General features: G+C 39.7%; 1 protein-coding gene and 1 pseudogene across 23 annotated transcripts in view; one reads left to right on the forward strand and one right to left on the reverse strand.

Moving 5' to 3' along the window:
- LOC311605065 (small ribosomal subunit protein uS2-like) overlaps positions 1-17,758 on the forward strand; it is a 986,626-nt pseudogene that overhangs the window by 164,206 nt on the left and 804,662 nt on the right. The gene's annotated exons all lie outside the window — the stretch shown is intronic.
- NSD1 (nuclear receptor binding SET domain protein 1) overlaps positions 1-17,758 on the reverse strand; it is a 120,220-nt gene that overhangs the window by 27,815 nt on the left and 74,647 nt on the right. For all 22 annotated transcript variants that reach the window (XM_084795736.1, XM_084795731.1, XM_084795721.1 and 19 more), the window contains 3 exons: positions 17,627-17,745; positions 16,572-16,715; positions 10,175-10,298 (listed from right to left, as the gene is read on the reverse strand). In XM_084795736.1, coding sequence (XP_084651862.1) covers positions 10,175-10,298; positions 16,572-16,715; positions 17,627-17,745 — 387 coding nt within the window. The remainder of the gene's footprint in view (positions 1-10,174; positions 10,299-16,571; positions 16,716-17,626; positions 17,746-17,758) is intronic.

Below are 17,758 nucleotides of genomic sequence, written 5' to 3' on the forward strand. Positions count from 1 at the left end.
CAGTGCTACACAGAGAAAGCCTGTCTCGAAAAACCGAAAGCATCTGCCCCAACCTAAGCAGTAGGTGCAAGTTAGTGAAGAAGATTATAAAATTCACGAAACTGAAAAAATCTGACCCTAACAAATAAACAACCTTAGTATCTTTATAAGTAGACAATCTGATCAGATATGTGCTTGTTGGTAGGATGTAACAGGATGTGTACTATACTGTCTACAAAGCATTCCTGTCAAAAGAGAAACTGAATTTTGATGAAATCCATCCTCTAGATCCACCTATGTTATAGGAGATAAAGAAAACACAGAAAGGATACAAGGGATGGGATAACCATTGAGATGTAAACAAGAATAAATTAATAAAGGAAGAAAAAAAAAAAGAAAGAAAACACAGGAACAAGAAGCAGGCATAAGTGTAACTTGCTCTATCTTATCTTATGGACTCATTTGGTAAAAAAAATGACTACTACAAGTTGTTCTCTGACCTCAAGATAGCAATTATGGCACATGCATGCACACCCATAATAAACAGACAAAATAAGTACTTTTTGAAGAAGTAAAATAGAAGAACAAGTTAAAGGAATATATCAAATACACTACCAATCAAATTTAAAGGGTAGAAAATTCAATAGGACAAATAGTCAAAGCTTTAACAAATAAATAATCACACACACACACAAACCCGACTGACCAAACAACAATAATAAAATGAAACAACAACAACAACTACAACAACACAAACATTAAAACAAAAACAGAACAACATATGTATTTTATTTGGGTTTTACTTTTTTTTTTTTTTTTAAAGACAGAGTCATGATGTTCATACTGGCCTCCAACTTACCATTTAACTGAAAATAACCTTCAATTCTTAATTTTCTTGCTATGAACTCCCAAGTGCTAGGATTATACAGGCATATCCATATTAGGCTTTTGAGACTTTAAATGCTATAGAAAAAGATGCCTTTGTTTTGGGCAAGCATATGGATCTGAGTTAAACGAGCAACACTCATCTAAAAAGAGAGGTATGGTGGCATGGAGTTATCATCCTAACACTATGAGAACAGAAAAAAGAGGACCCCTGGGATGTGATGGTCAGCCAGCTTAGGCTAACAGATGAGCCCAGGCCCTAATTCAAAAGACTGGTTTAAGAATGTAAACTGCAGCCCGGCGTGGTGGCGCACGCCTTTAATCCCAGCACTCAGGAGGCAGAGGCAGATGGATCTCTGTGAGTTCCAGGCCAGCCTGGTCTATTGAGGAAGTTCCAGGACAACCAAGGCTACACAGAGAAACTCTGTCTCAAATACCTCTCTCCCACTGAAAATAAAATTAAATAAAAAGCCATTACAGTCAAGTTTTTGTTTTAAATACAAATGGAAAAATTGGAAAATGAACATAGGAGTTAGTATAACTGTTGAAAACCTAATGGATTTTCTTTTCTTTCTTTAAAAAAAGATTTATTTTAATGTATGAGTCCTCTACTGGGATCAGATCATAGTATAGATGGTGGTGAGCCATCATGTGGTTGCCAGGAATTGAACTCAGAATCTACAGAAGAGCAGACAGTGCTCTTAACCACTGAGCCATCTCTCCAGCCCCTGGATTTTCTTTTAAAAGTTCTGTTAGAAGACTTCAACTGCACAGAGGGAGCATTTGTAGATTCTTTCTGTGTGTACAAGTTTGTAAGTGAAGGTTGACATGGAATGCCTTCCTCAGTTCCCCTCTACCTTTTATTTTAAAGATTTGTGTGTGTGTGTGTGTGTGTGTGTGTGTGTGTGTGTGTGTGTGTGTGTATACGCGTGCATTTTTGTGTAGATGTATGCATGCATGAGCTCGGCTGGATCTGCTGAAATTTGAATTACAAGCAGTTGTGAGCTGCCAGGTATGGGTACAAGGAAATGAACTCAGGTTCCATGAAAGAGCACCAAGAAGTCCTCTTTATCACAAAGTCATCTTTGTAGTCTCGTCTACTTTATTTTTTGAGAAAGTGTTACTCACCGATACCACCAGGTTGGCTCTAGGAATCTGACTGTACCTCCGGGTGCCTGAGATTACACATATTGTCATGATGGCATTTTATACTAACGTTGGGAATCCAAACTTGGGTCCTTACGCTTATATGGCAATCTCTTGATTGACTGAAGTTCACCTTCCCAGCCAAACACATGCAAAATTTACTTTTTGTTCTACCTTTTTATATGTCCATAAGAAAAGCTTAAGGAAAGAAAGAGAAGAGGGTACGGGAGAAAAGCAGAGATCCTACTTTGGAGCTACAGCACCATGAGACGCAAAAGAAGGGAAAAGGCAAGTAGTAAAGAGCAAACCTGAGCATGAACACACTCTTTCTCTCTCTCTTTTGGCTTCCCCGCTCCCCAAGACAGGGTTTCTCTATGTAACCTTGGCTGTCCTAGACTCACTTTGTAGACCAGGCTGGATTCGAACTGACAGCGATCCACCTGCCTCTGCCTCCAAGTGCTGGGATTAAAGACGTGTGCTGCCACCACTGCCCAGCTCTCTTTTCGCTTTATGAGACAGGGTTTGTATATATAGCTCTGGGTATCCTAGATTTACTTTGTAGACTAGGTTGGCCTCCAACTCACAGAGATCAGTCTGCTTCTGTCTTCTTATGCGTTGGGGTTAAAGGTGTGGGCTACCATACCCAGCCTGTGTTTGTACCTTTTATCTAACAAATACTAGTGATTGTATATGTATGTAACAAACAAATTATATCAAGAACTAAGTGTCAACAGTGGCAGCTATGATGGCTTCCCAGGGAAAGGCAGAATGAGGAGAGGAAATGGTAAAATGAGAGGAGGATGAAGAGGAAAAGAAGGTGGGAAAACATTCCTGGAGCACAGGAAGGGCTGTGCTTGCAAGAGTTATAGCAGTTATACAGCTGCGGCTTTTCTGATACATTACCCCTACTTTACTCCCTTCCCCCTATCCCTAGCTATGGATGGTAGGCCCTCCACTAATCCTCAAGCAGCAAAGAGCAGACCACAGCAGCAGGGGGGCAGTAGCAGGACCAGGAGGCAAGGAGGAAGATGGTGGAATGAATGCCCTACTGCTGGACTGGCATGAGATATACAAAACTAAGATATAGTGGTAATGGTTGAGACCCAAAACATCATCTCATTCTGTATTGTTAAGGAGTCAGGAAAATGTGTGATCAAGCTCAGAGATGATCAAAGTACCAGAAAAACTTACACATGCAACAGAGTATATGTGTATGGACCAATCTCCAAGGTTAATAGGAAGATTACGGCCCAATGTAATTTTTCAATGTTTTCCATTAAAAATGATTGCTGTACAGTTTAATCAACTTCACCATCCCTATCTCCATTAAGACCAGTACTTCCAGTTCCCCCAGCTCAATCTGAGTAAATCTTTTCAACTCTGCAACCCTGCTATAGGATCTCTCTGCACTGACAGCAATGTCCAGAATCCTCTCTATCTAGGAAAGACTCCCTAATCGCATGCAAGATTCTTTCACTTCTGTCATGGGCCTGGAGCCAGCGTTCTGGTGGAGCGGGAAGAAGCTTGGTCCTAGGGTTGAGGAGCAGCTTTCAAAGGTCCTCTGCTAACATTTCTGACTGTAAGCCTTCTTAATCATCAGAGGAATTTTTTTTCTTGGATGTCTGAAGTGCTCTTGGGTTCATGGTTAGGTTAAACATTTTGCCCATAACAATGGGCAAAAGCATAAAAAAATACCTCTAAATAAAATGCTTAGTTGTGGAAGAAACCAATGTCCCAACCGCTAAAAAGCAAAGGTGAAAGAAAGCTATCTTTAAATATTTTGCAGAAGAACCCGAACACCTCTATTTTCTTTTGACTGAACCTCCACTGAATACTCACAAAAAAGGAAATATACAGTCAATTAATATTTGAATCCTTCAATGTTCCAGGCATTTATTATGCACATGATTCCTGCCTCATCTGTATCATGGACTCAAGACAAGCCAGATGCTGACAAGTTAGTGAGGTCACTCATGTGGTCTCTGTAGCAACCAAAGGACAAGACCCAGGATTGTGTTTGGCAGCCACTGAGAGATGGAGAGGAGGAATCCTTCCCTAACAATCCCTGGAACCTGTAATGCAGTAAGGATGGCTAGCCATGGTTTTGTCTGCCTAAACTTAGTCAAAGTGCTAACAAGTATGATGGGTCCAAGTGGATCAAACTTGTTCTAGAATCAATGAGATAGATCTAAGAAAACAAATTCTTAAGTTCTCATTGAGGTTGTTTCTCAGATTCGTGGGATCTGATGTTCATTTTTATTTTGGATTTTCTAATTTAGATTTTATTCAATCTATCTAAGAAAATGGATAGTAATTCAGAATTGTTTTACTGATATTAGACATATTCTATACAACATTTTCTTCCCTACAGGTTCAGCCATACCAAAGGACTTGGACATTTCTCGCAATGAGATTTGTAAATAACTGTTGGGGGATGGTCTGGTATAGTTTGATGCTAATTACTGCTTGCTGTCTGACCCACCTTTTGCTTAATAAAAAGCCATCCCACCTGGGCAGGGCAGAGAAGATAGGTGGGGCTTAGAGAGGAAGGAATTCTGGGAAGAAGAAGGACTGCCAAGAAAAAAAGGAGATCTGGAGTGAAGAGAGGAAGGCTGCCATGGGTTAGCTGGAGGAGAAGCACATGGCCTGCGGCGTGGATGGAGAATCCAGCCCAGATGAAGAACATGAGCAAGTATTTGGGATTATGGATGGGAGGTAGCTTGATAGAAGTTATTAGAAGCAGATGGCATGGGATTGAGACAGGGATCCCATGCCTGCCCCACTATGGGAGGCAATTTAGAGGATTGATATCTGCCCTGCCCCAGGTTAACTAAGGCTATCTTAAAATATAACAAGTGTCTGTGTCTTGATTGATTGCTAGCTAGGCCTACAGATAATACTTGTCATTTTAAAAACAATAAATAACTGTAAAGAAAAGGTTGAAGTGAGAAAACAGAGCTCAAAGCTCAAAGCTGCTGCAGCTGTGTACACACACACACACACACACACACACACACACACACACACAGTGATAGGCAGCTCTTGGAGGACTGATGCTACTTTGCCTGTCTGCATTCTAGTAACTTGCAATACCAAAAAGGACTCTGAAAAAATGTGATCTAGAATGGGAAATCACAGCCCAGTGATTGAAGTGCATATTTTAATACTAATTTTACTGTTACTGAGGCTAGGGCAATGGAAAAAGAGATAATGTCTGACTGTGTTATCTGGATAGCTGGGTTTGAGATCTTATTTGTTAAAAAACACACACACACACACACACACACACACACACACACACACACACACACACACACACAGTGCTCTGCCTGCATGAACACCAGGACACTAGCAGAGGGCATCAGATCTCATTATAGATAGTTATGAGCCACCATGTGGTTGCCGGGAATTGAACTCAGGACCTCTGGAAGAGCAGCCAGTGCTCTTAACCACTGAGCCATCTCTCCAGCCCCCTTATTTGTTTTTTAAGTTTTTATTTGTTTTGTCTTATTTGAGTCAGGGTTTTATAAGCCTAACCAGGCCTCAAGCTTACTATGTATTTGAGGATTGAACTCAGATTCTACATGATGTCCCAATACTGGAATGAGGTGGTTTTTTAAAAAAAGATGTATGTCTGTGTGTATGTACATACATATGTATATACAGTGTTCTGCCTGCCTGCAGGCCAGAAGAGGGCACTGCTGAGCCATCTCTCCAGTCCTGGAATGAGGTTTAAACCTGACATGAACAGCTAAGGCCAGCCAGTCATTTGGAGCTGAGGGGGAGGTCTTGACGGAGTTGAAGGTTACCCTAAGCTACTTGATGAACCCAAAGCTAGACTGGGCTACAGAGAAACCTAGTTTCAAAAAAAGCAAGCAAAACAAACAAACATTCACAAATGCAAAACAATCAAAGCTCAAACCAAACATCACACCTTTAACCTAAGCATTTGGGAGGCAGAAGCAGTAGGATCTGGGGATTTCTAGGACAGCCTAGTCTAGAGTTTGATTCTAGCCAACACGACCTATGCTGTGTAAGTATAATGACCTGAGTTTGATGGCCAGAATGCACCAATTCTACAACATAATTCTTGGACCTACATATACATACCACGGCATGTATGAGTTCTTTCACATCATATATACATATACACAATAATATGAAAAATAAAAATTAAAAACCATACATAACTATACAAAAGAAGAGAATTTAACAGCAGTTACAGAAACTCAGAGACCTGAGATGAAGTTAGTCAACAAAATATAAAGCTGTTATTAGAAGAGGATTCTGCTACACAGCAGGGCTCTCTTAAGTTATTTTTAAAAGATCCAAAGGAAGGGAATTCACATGGTCTCACAACAAAAAGATGATAAATATTTAAAAGAATGTGTGGTCTTTACCCTAACTGATCATGAGATAACATGTGGAACCAGCACACTGCACTCCATATAGATTATAATAATTATGTGTTAGTTAATAATTTTTAAAATTAAAAACATGGAACCAGAGAGATGGTTCAACAGTTAAAACTGAGTTTCTTTCCCAGTGCTCATACTGAGTAGCTTACATTTTTTGCCTATATTACCAGCTCAGAAATTGACATCCACTGCTGGTCTCTGAGGGCATCTGCACAGATGTGACATAATCAGAAACAAATAATATGAATATTAAAAGATTATGATTCTTATATATTTTTTGATTTAAAAAATTGTTGTCATAGTCAGGGGTGTTAGCATACTCCTACAATCCTGACATCTATAAGTAGAATTAGGAGAGTCAGAAGGTTCAAAGTCATCCGTCATCCTCAACTACACAGTGGGGTTAAGGCTACATGAGGTTATCTAAAGTTCTTCCCCTTCCCGCAAAAAAAAAAAAAAAAAAAAAAAAAAAAAAAAAAAAAAAAAAAAAAAATCAAAATTTAAGCCACAGATTGGGAGATATCTTAAAAAGCCTCTCTGAGAGAGACTTTATATTCAGAATACGTGTGATGGCACATCCCTTTACTTCTTATCACTTTAAAGGAAAAGGCAGGTGTATCGTTGAGTTTGAGACCAAGTCTAGTCCATATCGTTGAGTTCCAGGACAGCCTGGGCTACAGAGACCCTAACTCTACTTCTCCAATGGTTTGAATACAAGGTGGCAACAGACACATGAAGGAGACACCCAGCAGTACCAGTTAGTAAGTGTAAACTCAAGCAGGAGCCTCTGCCACACAGTAAAATAAGATACTGACAGTGAAGGAGAACCAAAGCAAAATGGTGCAATTCTTGGCTCTTTCTAGAGAATAAAAGCTATACTATTTAATTTACACAATTCTTTTTTTCTGACAGTTTCTCTGTGTAGACTTGGCTGTCCTACACTAGCTTTGTTGACTAGGCTGGCCTTGAACTCACAAGATCCACCTGCCTGGTAAGAGTCACCTCGCCAAGCACAAATATCATGTCATATTTTGATAGAGACCAGAGGAAAACCTGGAGGAGTCAGTTCTTTATTGGGTCCTGGGCATCAACAACTCATGTCTTTTTTTTTTCTAAAGATTTATTTATTTTATTTATTGTATATCAGTCCTTTATCTGCCAAAGAAGGCATCAGATCACATTATAGATGGTTGTGAGCCACCATGTGGTTGCTGGGAATTGAACTCAGGACCTCTGGAAGAGCAGGCGGCGCTCTTAACCTCTGAGCCATCTCTCCAGCCCCAATAACTCATGTCTTAAGGCTCTGTGTTAGGTACTTGTATGGGCTTAAGCCATCTTGCCAGCCATACAGGCCCTGCCCCCCCCCCCCTTTAAAGTCAGCATCTTTGGGATTGGACAGATGACTCAGCAGTTAGGAGGACAAGCTATTCATCCAAAGGACCCAATTTTATTTCCCAGGATCATGGGGCTAGAGAAGATGGCTCAGAGATTAAGAGCATTGTCTGTTCTTTCAGACGTCCTGAGTTCAATACCACTGGTGGCTCACAGCCATCTAGGAGATTTGCTGTTCTCTTCTGGCGGGCAGGTACACATGCAGGCAGAATATTGTATACATAATACATAAATAAATCGGGGGCAGGGGGGGGGGAAATCCCAACACCCACATGGTACTTTACAACTATCTTTAAATTCCAATTCCAGGGCATCTGATATCTTCTTCTGGCCTACTCATGCTCCAGGCATAGAACTGATTCTTAGCCATATATGTATGAGAAATATCCATAAACATCTAAATAATTTTAAGAATAACAAAGAAAAATCAAACACAAACAGATATAAAACACATTAAAAACTAAACAAAAGTCTCTTGCTGAGTATGGTGACACAAGCCTTTAATCTCAGCACTTAGAAGGCAGAGGCGGGTAGCTCTCTTGAGTTCAATGCCAGTCTGGTCTATTCCAGGGTTTTAAAAGGAAACATTGTGTCAAAAAAAGCCAAAAGGAATCTCAAAATATGAGCCTATACAATGCTACCACACTGTATGCTACATATATTATATATACCTCAACAAAGGTATTTTAAGAAAGAAAGAGTTGAACAGAAATGGTGGTTCATGCCTACAATCTCTACACTCAGAAGGGCAAGGGAGGAAGAGTGCCAGGAGTTAAAAGCAAACTTGGGCTGTTATGTGAAAAAGAGGGAGTGGAACAGGATGAGAAGAAAGGAAGAAAGATGATATACTGATAAACCCTTGAACACAGATGAATCTCCACCACGTTACTATACTTGAGCCACACAGAAATGAATACATACATTTTAGTTTATATGGAACTCTTACAGAAACAGCTTTACCTTGGGATCAATTTATTCAAAGATCATTTCAGAATGATAAAGATAGCAAGGCAAATCTGGAATACTGGCACAAAATGCAATAAGACTTTTCTAAGATTGGGATAAGGCCATTCTCTAAAGTTGTTTTTAACATTATTTATTCTGTGTGTGAGCAGACAATGACATACCCGTGGAAGTTAGCCCCCCTTCCAATACGTGGGTCCTGGCAACCAAGCAGATAGTCAGACATTGGGACAAGTGCTTTTACCCACCGAGCCATCTTGCCAGACCTACACTGTCTTTATATTCATATGATTTCCCCCTTAACCCTCAAATGTCTCCTTCAGCTGTTGCCTCATTTCCACTGAAATCAATCCTTGTCGAAAGGTAGTTCACCCTTCAGCTTAGTGCAGTGTGGTACGCTTTATTAAGTCAGTCAACTATCTTCACAACGTAAAATATAAAAGTTTTACTCCACATAAGCCTCACTGTCTTTATCACACATGTCTCAGATGATGATGCCATCCTAGTGGATTCTCCATCACTGGTTTTCTTCTCCCTGCACAGATTTTTCTCTGAGTAACAACACGTATATCTAGAGCCCCTGAAGTACAAGTGGAAAATCTATACTGTTAGGCCTGATTTCTTCCCCTTTCATGATCTACCTACATGTCATGTTGAACAAGGAACACTTTCCTTAGCACAGCTTATAAAAAGCTTTATATGCTGGTCTTGGCAGATCATTTCCACTTTGGACCCAAATAATGTTTCTCTAAATAATTTTATTTTCAGTCTTTGTTAGTTTTTTGAGAGGTCTGAGAATGGTTTCATCACCTTCACCTCAATTCCTCCAGACTCAATCCTACTCTCCTAGCCAGCTGTGGTTTGTTTTAAATAGTCTTCATGTGCTTCAGGGCTGGCATGGAACTGGATCTGTGAGTCAGGCTAGCCTCAAACTCTCAACTGTGTCGCCAAGTCTCAAGTGTTGACATTACAGACATGTACCACCAAGTCCAACCTGACATATTTATTTTTTGTTCTCTCTTAAAACCACACTTAATATTTTTCCTTTCTAATATGCCTCATCTTTGATCACACTATAATTTAAATATATAATAATATATGTACAATATAATGCTTTGAACTACATTATATTATTCTATTGATCACTTAAGACACACAGGATCTCTCAAAGAACAGATTGTGCTCTTACCTGCTGAGCCATCTTTCCAGGCCAGCACTTATGATTTTCTAAGGGTTGGGACTTCATAGTACATGTGCTACAATACATAGCAGCATGTGCTACAATAACCTCACTGTTGTCAGAAAGTAGCATTTTCAATACACTTGAAATAATACACCCCTCACAAAGAAAACATTTCCAGTTGTGTTAGGTTAGACATTATCTACTTTACCTGTACGGCACTCATTGCAGATAAATTTTCCTCGTGGCATCTCAGTTAGGCCAAGGCACTCCAGGTGGAAAGCCCCACAGCACTGAGCCTCACATAACAGCAGCTCACCCAGTTTCTCACAGTTCTGTTAAGGAAAGGAAACAGATGTGTCTACAGAAAGGCTTTAGAAAACAACCAAATGAACAGCCCTCATGAAAGTAAAGGTTAAGTGTCTGTGCAAAACCTATAAAATCCCATCATTTATTCAACTAATATTTAAAAGTTACCTCCTATGTACAAGAAGATCTCTGGTTTTTACAGAGAAATGACACAAAGAAATGACTGAAGAAAATGTTGTTACTTTCCTGTGACTGTGATAAAGTGCCCTGACAAGAGCAGTGTAAGGAATAAAAAGTTCATTCTGGATCACAGCTTTAAGACGCAGTCCCCTTTAAAAAAAAAAAAAAAAGCCGGGCGTGGTGGCGCACGCCTTTAATCCCAGCACTCAGGAGGCAGAAGCGGGCGGATCGCTGTGAGTTCGAGGCCAGCCTGGTCTACAAAGTGAGTCCAGGACAGCCAAGGCTAACACAGAGAAACCCTGTCTCAGAAAAAAAGAAAAAAAGAAAAACAAAACAAAACAAAACAACAACAACAACAACAAGGGATACAGTCCCCTAGAGTGGTAAGTCAAGGCAGAAGGAGCTCCTGCAGCTGCTTACACATCATCCATAGTCAGGAGTCAGAGAGCAATGAATTGCTTTAGCTCAATGCACTCTAGTGTCTCAGCCAAGGGAACGGCACCATTCACAGTGGGCAATTTTCCCACTTTACTTAACCTAATCAAGATAATTCCTCATCGTCAAGACCAGAGAACAAATAATCCTTCACACCCGTCAAAACCTGTCAAGGTGAAAATTAACACTAATAACACACAGGAAAGTGAGCTAATCATCAGTCAGTGTTAGGGAAAGAATTCAAATAGCTAATTTGACTTTTTTGATCAGGATAACCTCTTAGATCAGGTTCTGAATTTTCAAGTTAGGCATGTGAAGAGTAAGTACAAAGTCCACAGGTAGGAAAACGTGACTAAAAACCAAAGAAAGCCATTTTTGCTTTACTAAAGTGAAAACAGGTCATAATGGCAGGAAATGACATGAGACCATAATTCTGATTATATTCTGATTGCAAAGACGTGTGGTTGAGGGCTTGCCAAGTGAAGGCTGAAATCAGGTATTCATTTTTAAAAAAGATTTATTTATTTATTATGTATAGAGTAGTCTAAATGTACATCTGCAGGCCAGAAGACGGACATCAGATCTCATTATAGATGGTTTGTGAGCCACCATGTGGTTGCTGGGAATTGAACTCAGGACCTCTGGAAGAGCAGTCAGTGCTCTTAACCTCTGAGCCATCCCTTCAGGCCCCAAGTATTCATTTTTAAAAAGATCCCTTCAGCTGGTTAATGGGAAATGAACTCAAGAACACAGTTAGGAAGAAACAAACCAGACAGCTGTACAGAAGGCAGTATCAGCCAACTGGACTTGGGTCCTAACAGTGTCAAAATATGAAAAGTACATCAAGATGTATCTCAAATTACATCATTAAACAAATATATCCTCTTGCAACTTTTCTCTTTATTTCTCTCACTGGGAACCAAAAATAAAGCTTTGGATGCACCAGGCAAGTGGGAGATCACACTACTGACTGAGACAATCTCATGGAGGACATGGTGTCACTAAAGGGAGAAAGCGCCTTATGAAATGAGGACACTATCTCTCATTATGAAAACCTTCGATATTCCTAATATGTTACTTTTTATCTCATTTGTATGCACACCATGATTAGCAACAAAATACTAAAACAAAAATAAGCCTCACCAAAGACACTTCCTCCTATGAATAAGAAAGTCCTTCATACAAAATGAGAGAGAAAATTTCATAGTGTATATAAGCATGCACAATCCTCTTGTACACTTTAAAACTCTTTTCAATTTTAACATATATACATACACATATATCTTTATATGTATATATATATGTGTGTATATATATTACATGCTATGTGTATAGCTGTTATACTATTTTTTCAAGACAACAACAAAAAGTTTTTATGAGGTTGTGGAGTTAGTGAGGTACTTGCTGTACAAGCATGAGGAACTAAGTCCAATTCCTAAAACCCACACAAAAAGCAGTACACACTTGTAAACCCAGTGCTGGAGAAACAGATTCCTGCTTCTTGCTGGCCAGCCAGCCTACCTAAACAGTTAACTCCCAGATCCTAGTGAGAAACCTTCCTCAAAAATCAAAATGGACAGGGTTGCTACTGTTGACTTCTGACTTCTACCATGCACGAACACACGTGAGCACATGTGCGTGCATACACACACACACACACACACACACACACACACAATAACCACCCATGCATATATACATATACACATGTGAACTTCTCCAAATAAATCTGTACATGATCAGTGCAGTCCCAGCCATCAACTATTATAGTACCTATCATAATATAAAAAAATTTCCCCCAAATATTTTCCATCTACACAATTGGATGAATCCACAGAAACCAAGATCTACGAAACCAAAGAAACAGCCAGGTGTGGTGGCACAGGCCTTTAATCCCAGCCAGCACTTGGCAGATTTCTGAGTTGGAGGCCAACCTTCTACAGAGTTCCAGACATCAAGGACTACACAAAGAGGAAGCCTGTCCTGGGTGTGGGGTGTTTCAAAGAAACACAAGATCTTGATCAAGCCTAACTAAATAAACAAGTAGGAAAACGCAAGGGAAAAAGGTAAGCTTAGTGTGTGAATGTAATAAAAATTATTCTCAAATATCTAACTCTATTATTTAGTACTCCCAAATAAAAACTCAAAAAAATTGAGGGTCAATAACAGTTTTCATACAGTAAATAAACTTGCATTCAGTTTAAAATATGGCCATTTCAATTACAGTACAAACTGAACATATTTTTCAAATTAGCTACCTGGTTTACCCTTTAAAAAAAAAGATTTATAACTTTATGTATATGAGTACTCTATCTGCATATACATCTACACATCAGAAGAGGGCACCAGATCATGGTTGTGAGCCACCATGTGGTTCCTAGGAATTTAACTCAGGACCTTTGGAAGAACAGAGAATGCTCTTAACCACTGAGCCCCCTACCCTAACTTTTTAGTTAGGATGACTACATAATTTTACCTTTGAACTGGACACTTGAGAAAGGAAGTGCTATAAATAAATTATATAAAGACAACAAATGTACATGTATCACATCAATCCAGTAAGTCGGGACCACTGGGTTACCCTTCGTACCTCCTTCTGCTCCACTTGCAGCTTATAACGGCCATGAACATCATTCTACCTATACCCCCAGTGCTGGAATTGCATGTGTGCCACCATACCCAGTTTGAACTTTTCTTTAAAATTCTTAAAAAACTGGGAAGCCCTCAATGGCTCAGAGCTTGTTATACAGACTACTAGGCTGACTTCAAACTCTAATATCCACCTGTCTACAGGTGTCTAACTGCTTTTCAGGAGAAACACTGCATTTGAGTCATCAAGCATGGCTGCAGGCTGATTTGACAGCCAAACTTTGCCTAGACAGGGTAAGCAAGTCCTCAATAGTTCCTGCTTCACAAACATGTCTGTCAGTTATACAGGGCCAGAAGGCTGAAGATGATGCTCCAACGTTATAGAGAGCTTTGGGTGGCTATTGAGGCAGCAAACTGTCTTTGTCATTTTTTATTTTGGAAGCTGCTAATAACCTTTACTATTACTCAGGTAATTAATTTTCTTCCTTCTCACGTCTCTGATGGGACTAAAGACCAGAGAGTTCATTTTTACAATTAAGCTTGGTTGTTCAGAAGTTAAAAAGATGTTTTTAGGTCTATATGAATGTTTTTATGTTGATAAGATGAGACATGATAGAGACTGATTTAGGTTCAGAATTTTAGACTCACCGAAATAAAATAAATAGTATTTTCTTCAAAGTTGCCAAATACCTTTTGACTAGACATTATGTAAGTCTTACCTATTGGTTTTTATAACCATTTCATAATTGTTCTTACTGTATATTATTTTTTAAATGCCCTCTTTTATTTAAACAGAAAAGGGGAATTGTTGGAGACTGATCTGGTTGCTGCCCAAATGAGCAGACTCATGTGCCCAAAAATGTTTGTATCCTTGCCTAAAAACTTATTCCTATTTGACCAATAAAAGCAAACACACCCAAGCAGGACAAATGGTATAGGCATGGCTAAGGTTCCCAGGCTTTGGGGACAAAGATGATCTTGGGAAGGGAAGAAGTCAGAGACTGAAAGAGGACCTGGGAAGGAGACAAGAAAGGAGAAGGAAAGGCTGTCACCATGGGTTAGGTAGAGGAAGAAGCACATGGCCAGTGTGGATGAAGGATTTGGCCCAAATGAAGAACATTAGCAAATATCTGGGATTATGGATGGGAAGTAGCTAAACAGAAATTATTAGAGGCATAGGATTTGGGTGGGGGGATATGAGAGGTAGCTTAGAGGATTAGTATCTGTCTTGCCCCAAGTCAACCAAGGCTATTTTAAAAAACAAAACACTGCATTTGGGAACTAGTTTAAATATGGAAAACATTCTTTTTTTCCTTCTTTTTGAGAGGGTCTCACTATGCAGTGCTGGCTGTCCTGAAACTCATATGGAGACTAAGTTAACCTCGAACTCACAAACATCTGCCTGGCTCTGCCTTCACAGTGCTGGGATTTAAAGGCATAAACACTAGTCTGGCTCAAGTAAACATTCTTATATTAATAGAAAAAAATGAATTGGAAAGACGGGGATAAAATTGTATGTCAAGGTAACATAGTCTGGGTCTAGGTATATTTTTTAGATTTCTTCAATTAAAAACAGGGTCCAGATGGGATAAAGACCAAAGCAGGCAGATCTCTGTGAGCTTGAGGCTAGCTTGTCCAACATGGTAACTTCCCAGCCAGCTGGAGCTGCATAGTGAGAGCCTATCTTAAAAACAAAAATCGAAAAACAAACCCTCCAAAAAAAACCCAACAAACCAAACAAACCAAAACCCCAAATCAAATGCAGAGGAAGAATATCAGTCAATAATGTGCTTGCCTTGTAAGCATGGGACCTGAGTTCAAATTCTCAGAACACACATTAAAAGCTGAGCATCCAGTGTGCTGACAACACCAGCAGTGCTGACATGTGAGGGAATGACGAGCAGATCCCCTCGGAGCTCATTGTCAAGGCAGATGGGACAATATATCCAACTTAGAGGCCAAACAACAGACCCTGTTCCACACAAAAAGTGTTGGTCACCTGCGGATCTCTGCTCGAAGTTGTCTTCTGACCCCCACATGCACTTGCTCATTGACCCATACACATATATGCACAGTGTATCCAGGTTTTCATAATGTCAGATTTTAATAATTTACATAGGTTGAAATAAGAAACTGATAAAACTCATAAAGCCATATACACATCGCACAAAGGAAATACAGAACCGGACTCAAAACAACTAGGTTTGAATCCAGGATGCATGTCACCACATGCAATCTACTTAATGTCCTGTGTAGTTCAGTTTGCTCATATGCAAAATGGGAATAATAAAAATTAAAGGACTGTTAGAATAAATGAACGATGTAATGCTTATAAATTAAAAGGCATAAGCTTTTAATTTATAAAGGTGGTGACACATGGCTTTAGTCTCTGCACTCGGGAGGCAGTGGCAGGCACATCTGTGAGAGTTCGAGGCCAGCCTGGACTATATATAAAGTGAGTTCCAGAACAACCAGGTCTTGAAAAACCAAGGGGGGGAAAAAAGACTAGGCAGTGAATAGTGTACAAATATTCACCAAAGAAAAGAAAAAGAAAAAAGAAAACAAAAAAGAAAACTGTAACAACCCACGAAACATGCCTAATTAAAAGAAAAAAAAAAAAGCCATAAAATCCCAGTACTTGGGAGGCAGAGGCAGAAGGACACAGAGTTCCACTCTGGGCTATATGAGATTCTCTCAAAAACAAACATCAACCAAACAAAACAATCCTAAAAGAAAAGTCAAAGAAAAGGAGGAGGAGATGAAGAATTAGGAGGAGGAGATGAAGAAGAAAAAGGACACTGACACTATGACAGGTAAAGGACAAGGAAATTACTTTTCTCTGACTAATAATAGATCTCACTCTGTCTCAAGAGGAATATACTTATGGGCCACAAGAACAGACTGTAACCAATATTCAATTATTTCCCGCTCTTTGCTTTTCAAAGGAGAGAATCGAGTTACAGCCTTAAAGGGATTCCTTAGCAATAATCCATGAGCATTTCTCTAACCAAGGTAAAGTCTTTTAAGAGAGATAGAGAAGGGTTTTTTTTAAAAAAGTACATATGCAACAAAAATATGAGACACACATCTCCTACCTGACAAACATTCTCCTTCAGTGCTGCTCCTCCACCACGCTCACCCTGCAATTTTTTAGATGCAGACATCCCAGCATCATGTTCTACACCCTCGTCAAGAATCTCCTTGGGGCTGGCAGCAGTCCTGTGAATCATCAGTTCTCCCTTGCAGAGAAAAAATAATGTCCCACATCTGTATTATTGATGTCTCCTCCATCTGACCCCCTCCTCCCTCTGGGCTGCTATTTGTCTAGCCATTAAGCACTTACAGATGTTCAGCCAATCACGCGGGCGGACTGCATGCAATGTTAGTTCTAACCCTGCTGTGATTGGGCGGGTAGTGGGCGCCTCATGCCCTGCCACTAACTGCTCTGAGGCTGTTCCACTGGAACTTTTTGAGCTGTTCCATTTAAAGGTTTCACTAAGGGAGAGAAAACATTCTTAAGTTTATTTGATTACTTATTTGTCCTTCTAAGATCCGTGTTTCCTAGGCAATGTGCCCCTTGGGCATTCTATTGAAATTAGAAAGAAAACACTGCATCATCACCTGTGATGCTCACTTACTGGTTCTGATTCTGTTTAAGCTGCATCAAAAGCCAGAAATAAGTAGCATCAATGACTGCACGGATGCTCTGTATAACACTATGTTAAATCTTTTTTCAGAAGATGATGTTTAAAACATCCCAAATTAAAAGACTGATGGTCAAGATATAAGTATATGGAATTTCACTGCAATTGTAGCAGTTTTAACTTTTATAGGGCACTATTTAGGTCACTCAGGTTATTTGGTTACTTAGGCTGTACTCTGGTTTTAGAACAACTTTAGTTACTGAGGCAACAGTTACATATATTGCAAGTACTATCCAGAGCACAGGATATTCCTTTTTAAAAGGGGCCATATCCATAGTTTCAATATGTATTTTGCTGGGACTGGGCTCTAGGTAAGTCAAGATTTCTTATACCTAATTAATCATCTCAAGAGAATACTATTCTGAGATCCAAGGGAGAGGGATGGGAGTTCTAGTGTGAAAAGTTGATTCTCTTTGAAGGTCAAAAGGTGAGGAACTGAGTGATACCTCTGAGCTTGGAGTCTCTTTTGAGGAGTCCTCCTTTTTCACTTTTTTATAGTGCACTTTGGCTGTAACGTGCCTCTGTCGTTTCCGTTTCCTTGGCTTATCAAATATCCTTGTAGAGCCTATAACAGGAAA

This window comes from Acomys minous (assembly GCF_964271855.1).
Source record: "Acomys minous genome assembly, chromosome: 9".
Lineage (NCBI taxonomy): Eukaryota > Metazoa > Chordata > Mammalia > Rodentia > Muridae > Acomys > Acomys minous.